Source organism: Pinus tabuliformis, chromosome J (assembly GCF_031772625.1).
Source record: "Pinus tabuliformis cultivar Carrire ecotype Pingquan chromosome J, CPIR1, whole genome shotgun sequence".
Classification (NCBI taxonomy): domain Eukaryota; kingdom Viridiplantae; phylum Streptophyta; class Pinopsida; order Pinales; family Pinaceae; genus Pinus; species Pinus tabuliformis.
Window position 1 is genome coordinate 1,006,561,435 of NC_142295.1, and position 5,465 is coordinate 1,006,566,899.

Sequence of the window (5,465 nt, forward strand, 5' to 3'; positions counted from 1 at the left end):
TGGGATTCTTTGATGTTGCATCCACAAAAAGGGTATGTGGATGTGGGGAGTATGTTGTCCTGAAGCTATAAACTTTCATCCCATTTAATTGGTTTCGTGGGGAAGGCTCTAACTATAGAGCAGAAATCTTAGCACTATGGGGAGTTTTGCATTTGCTTTGTGCAATTTCATTGGCCATTGATGAAATGGAAATTGTTGGCAACACAAAAATGATTAATGATTATTGATTGGGTGCAAGAGAAAACAAAATTTCAGTTGCCTTCACCAACATATAATTGGATGCATGGCATTAGATTCTTTATCTTGACTTTCTAAAGAATTTTTCTCTCATATATATATATAGTAGAACTAGGTAGCAAATATTCTTTCTAAGTGTGGGTGTAGTGCTTCACCAAGTGAGATCACCTTCTGTTCGATAACGGTAACTTATTCAACATAACGAGCTTCAAATTCTAATGGACAATATAGGAAAAGCTAGTCTGATGTGTTTTTTTCTCTATTTTACATTGTAATCCTTTAACTAGAAGTGATATCTTTAATGAATGTTTGTTTAGTCAAATAAGAATGAATAGCTAAGAGAAGAATGTAAACGAAGCATTTTTTTCAACGAAATTCACAAAGGACAGACTTCAGAGTTCTAGATGATTTTTTTTTTCATGTAGAGATGTCGTGATGATCATAGACTTTTGGGAGGATAAGAGAAAAAAAAATGTAACTACAATACTCGGTTTTTTTTCTTGTTCAATAAAATACCACGGATATCATTCGATGCATTTATAAGAAATCTGTTATTCAGTAACCAAAATGCGTTTGTAAGAAATCTGTCATCTACTTTATAATCCAAGCGTTTCCAACCAACCGGTTTGTCACTTGTGCTAATTGCTTAATATAAGCTTGCCAAAACTTACAACAAAATTCAGCAAGGCAGCGCATTATGTTAGGCTTGAGCGTCAACTGTCTATGAATCCCGATCTTGCTTATCGTTAGTCCTTATCAAGTGCCAAAGCTTGAGGTATAGGGTGTCGACATTAAAGATATTGAGATCAGACACCTGCAATATTGGGGAAAAGTCATTTAAAAACATGCTAATATTTTGACATAGGGAAGGAAAGTATTGTCGCTTGAGAATTACAGGATCTTACCTTGGTATGTATGGTATGATAGATTCTGTTGCTCGTGGTCGAAGAAGCAGCGCACACAACTTCAAGCCCACCATCTTCCAATGCCATGAGAAGATCAGAGTACACAATCTGATGTGCAAACGTGTTCGTCCATACCTGAACGGCTGAACCCATAGATTTTATATTTATTGAAGGGAAACCCTGGTCTGATTCTCCAATAGCCGGCGCTTTAATGCAAAATTTCTCGTTACCGGAAAATCGCAGGGCCTGGAATGAAAGATTTGGATTTTTGCCAGAATCATCCTTCATCTTTTCTCTTTCCTTTTGAAGATCTTCGACTTTTCGCTGTAGATGGTGAATGTAATTCACAGATTCCTGCACTTGGTCTGCCACTGATCGTTTTCCCTACTGATGATCTTTTTAATGCAGTAAAACCCTTGTTATCGATCAAAGACAAAACATATCCGAAGATTTTCATCGGGAAGCAAGGACTTCAGAATTGACAAAAGGGCATTCATATCTTTACGCCTCTGCTTTTCAATCGATTTCTGATTCCTTTTGTCAGTCGGGATGGTCTGAGACCGACCGTCATTTGAACAACTGGAATTGCAGAATGTGGTCGTTAAAACAGGATTCGAATGAGGAGGACAACCCTCTACGCATCCGGAGTTGCAGTTATCAACGAAATTAGATATGGTGGCATGATGGGTAGTATAAGTAGGGGGATTTTCAATGGGTTGTGCTGATGGAAATGGACTGGAACTCAAAACACTTTCGACATCAAAATCTTTTATGACATCGTCACAAGAGAGAAATTCATAGTCTAACCAAGAAGGAATGCTCATTTTTTTTAGGTGAAACAAACCCTAACAGACTTTTGAAAGTAAAGGAAACCTGGCCAACGATCGCCAACTGGGTCCAGGATCGTCTGCAACAAGAATAGCTTTCGATCAGTTCGAACTTTGTGAAAAAGATGATCCTGAATTGAAAGCTGATAACTATCTGAGGATCACAACAACATTTAAAGTAACAAATTGAGATATCTTAGGATCCCTTGCTCCTAAACGAAGATCCTGCTCCTACCATTCAACTGTACTAAAAACGGCTGACAAAAAAATCGGAAGACACAATTATGACTGTGATAAGCGCTACTTGAAACAGTTAAATATAATCCTGTACTCCAACTGTGTCAGAGACTGCTGATTGGACATTTAGGAAAATTTGGACTTAAAGCGGGACAATCAATTAATCAAAAGCGCTATGCCATCAAACTCGAGCACTTTCAAGGAAAGTAATTTCCTTCATTGTTGGCGCGCATATGTTAAATATAAAAGGACGTGATACTGCGATCACAACGACCCCTCTAGCCTGTTGGTGTTGATTTTACACCATGTTCAAAACTGAAAAGGAAAATGTTTTTATTTTGATTTAAATGGAGATTCATTTTTCCTTATTTTAAATGCAGATGAATTTTATTATTTTATATAGAATTTTGTCTTCACTTAAAGTCGGCGTATTGAAATTCGTGTATTGAAATTCCTTATGGTGTTGATTTTACACGACCCCTTTAGCCTGTTGGTGTTGATTTTACACGACCCCTTTAGCCTGTTGGTGTTCAAAAACGAAAAGGAAAAATGTTTCCATTTATTCTAAATGGACATCCATTTTTCCTTATTTTAAATGCAGGTGAATTTCATTATTTTATATGGAATTTGGTGTTCACATAAAGTCAGTGTATTGAAATAACTTCACCCTCATCTCTGGCCAAACACATGTAACTGGGTTATTAAAATTCGTCAAGGATAGAGGTGCACAGTTACATACTTTCACGTATTTTTTTTTCTTCTTTTCCTTTGTTCTTATAAAGTATAATAAGAAATTTCATTTTGTAATACGTAATTATTTTATTATTTTAATATCTGATCAGTTTTTTTAAAATTAATTATTAATAATAAAATTATTTTTTATAATTTTATTAATTTTAAAAATTTCAAAAATATAATAATTTTTTTAAATCGATTTTATTCTAACCTTAAGAAAACCCCTTATGAATACTATAACACTTTAACCTAATGTAACTACGTGTGTATATATATAAAGTCAAATAGTATATAAATCTAGCATTTTTTAATCAATTTGATTCTTATTTATTGTTTTTTAATCAAATCGAATTTATTTTAATTTAGGAAAAAGTTTATTAAGTAATGAAATCATAAAAAGAAATGATATTAAATAAAATCAATTTATTTTGATATAATTTATATTAATAAGAAATAATATTAATAAAAAAAATGATTCGATGAAGTGGATACATTCTGATGTAAATAACAACATTGATGAGATTTATTACTATTTTATTATTATCTTTTTCACTATCATTAGAAAGTTTTCTAATGAGACTTTATATAAGAAAAATAATAGAACTTCCAATTCTTCGTATGACAAAGACTGTAAAATTACTAAGAAAGCAATCAGGGACGCCCCTAATGAAATCATTAAGCTCTAGAATATAAGTATATACAAAGCTCTCATTAAGAGGAAGAAAAAGTCATATATTAATAAGAGACAAGAGCATGTTCTCCACCTTTTGTAAAACTAAAGATAACCATTATATCCTCCTAGAAAATTGGGATAACTATCTTAAGAATTTGTATGACTCTTCAGACACCATGGGCACCATCTTAAACACTCCTATTAAGGATTATATATTTTCTCTAGAGGACATTGATTCTGGGATTTAGAAGCTCGCTAATGGGAAAGCCAAAGATACTGAAGGTTAACAAGTTGACATCTTTAAATGGGAAGATCTATCCTCATTCCTCATCTTCACAAGCTACTCAATTTGGTTGTAAAGCATGGCTTCCCTAATCGTTGGACATAAAGCCTTATTGTGGCTATCCTAAAAAATGGGGACAAAAGTGTTCCCTCTAACTATAGGACCGTTATGATTAGCCACATCCTAGCCAAGCTTTATGGGCTCATTCTAGAAGAAAATCTTAGCCTTTGGCTTGAGAACAACGGTAAAAGAGCTAAAGGAAAGTTGGTTTTAGGAGACATCACTTGACTATCGACCACCTTGTCACTCTTACGATCATTACAAAGGAATATCGCAATATTAAAATTGATCTCTTCTGTTGTTTTGTGGGCTTTAGAAAAGATTTTGACACTAGCTCTCGAGATAAGCTCTGGGAGAGGCTTCAAGAGATCACGGTTCCTCCTGAATTGAGGATTGTTGTGATCTGCCTCTACGAGATTTTCATTGCCAAACTTAAGACAAACGAAGGGTGGTCTAAATGTATTAAATGCAATATCGTGGTTAAGCAAGGGTGTCCATTTTCCCTACCCTTTTTGGTATTTACATCGATAAACTTGAGGAGTTTACAGAAACTGTGGGCTGCAAGGGCATCGAGCTCGTTGGTAGTATCATTACTCTTCTCCTTTATGTTCATGATATCATTGTTCTTGCAAAGATCCATGATGACCTAGACATGCAACATAAGACTCTTCATGTTTACTGCTCCAATATGGGTGCAACAGTTAATACCAACAAGACTAAAGTCATGACCATTAAATCCAAAAAGATCACCCATGGTAGTTTCGTCTATGATAACCATTGTCTAGAGCTTATTTCTTCCTATAGATATTTGGATATTGACTTTCCTCATCAACTCAACTAGGATTATTACATCCATAAAAGAGTTATTGGAGGTTAGAAAGCTTATTATGAGCTTGAAAACAATTGTAAGTCAGTCAATCTTTACATTTGGAGTAAAAAAGGTTCCTCTTTAAGACTCTCATCACCCCTATTATCTTATATGAATGTGAAGCTTGGGGGTGCAGTATATGTAGGGAGTCATGGAGAAAAATTGAGATGATCCAAAAGAAATTCATAACCTATAACCTCAAGATCAAGGGAAATGCTCCCTATCCTATCCTCTTGATCGAAGTTGGTCCGTCCTACATTAAATGTGCGACTATGTTTAGATATCTAATATATAATAAGAAACATCATAATATGGAATCCAAGAGGCTCCCAAAAATTTCTTCTAACTTTACTCAAAACCCCCACCTACACCTCAAGTGTCGGTAGCATAAGGATGCTCAGTCTTGGCTCAACCTTTGGGGGATTAAGGAGGAGATCATCATGTGAAGCAAGGATAGTATAAGAAATACTATTACCTCCAATTTTAAGAAAAATATGTGGGATGCTAAGGAGTTGGATGGTAAAAGGAAGCTAAGGTACTATAAGGAGGTGATCAATCCCACCCTTGATAACCAAAATTATCTCTCTATGTTGACTAGCACTAAGAAGAAAATGAACATTGCTAGGATTAGAACTAACTC

At 34.7% G+C, this 5,465-nt stretch overlaps 1 protein-coding gene across 1 annotated transcript; it reads right to left on the bottom strand.

Annotated features, from left to right (window-relative positions):
* Positions 1-958: 958 nt before the first annotated feature.
* On the bottom strand, positions 959-1,987 carry LOC149230258 (transcription factor bHLH118-like). Its single transcript, XM_089381250.1, has 3 exons — positions 1,577-1,987; positions 1,143-1,526; positions 959-1,051 (listed from the first exon to the last, which is right to left on the bottom strand). Exons 1-3 carry the CDS (start codon positions 1,964-1,966, stop codon positions 959-961), a joined length of 867 nt encoding a protein of 288 aa, XP_089237376.1. The 5' UTR covers positions 1,967-1,987.
* Positions 1,988-5,465: the final 3,478 nt, after the last annotated feature.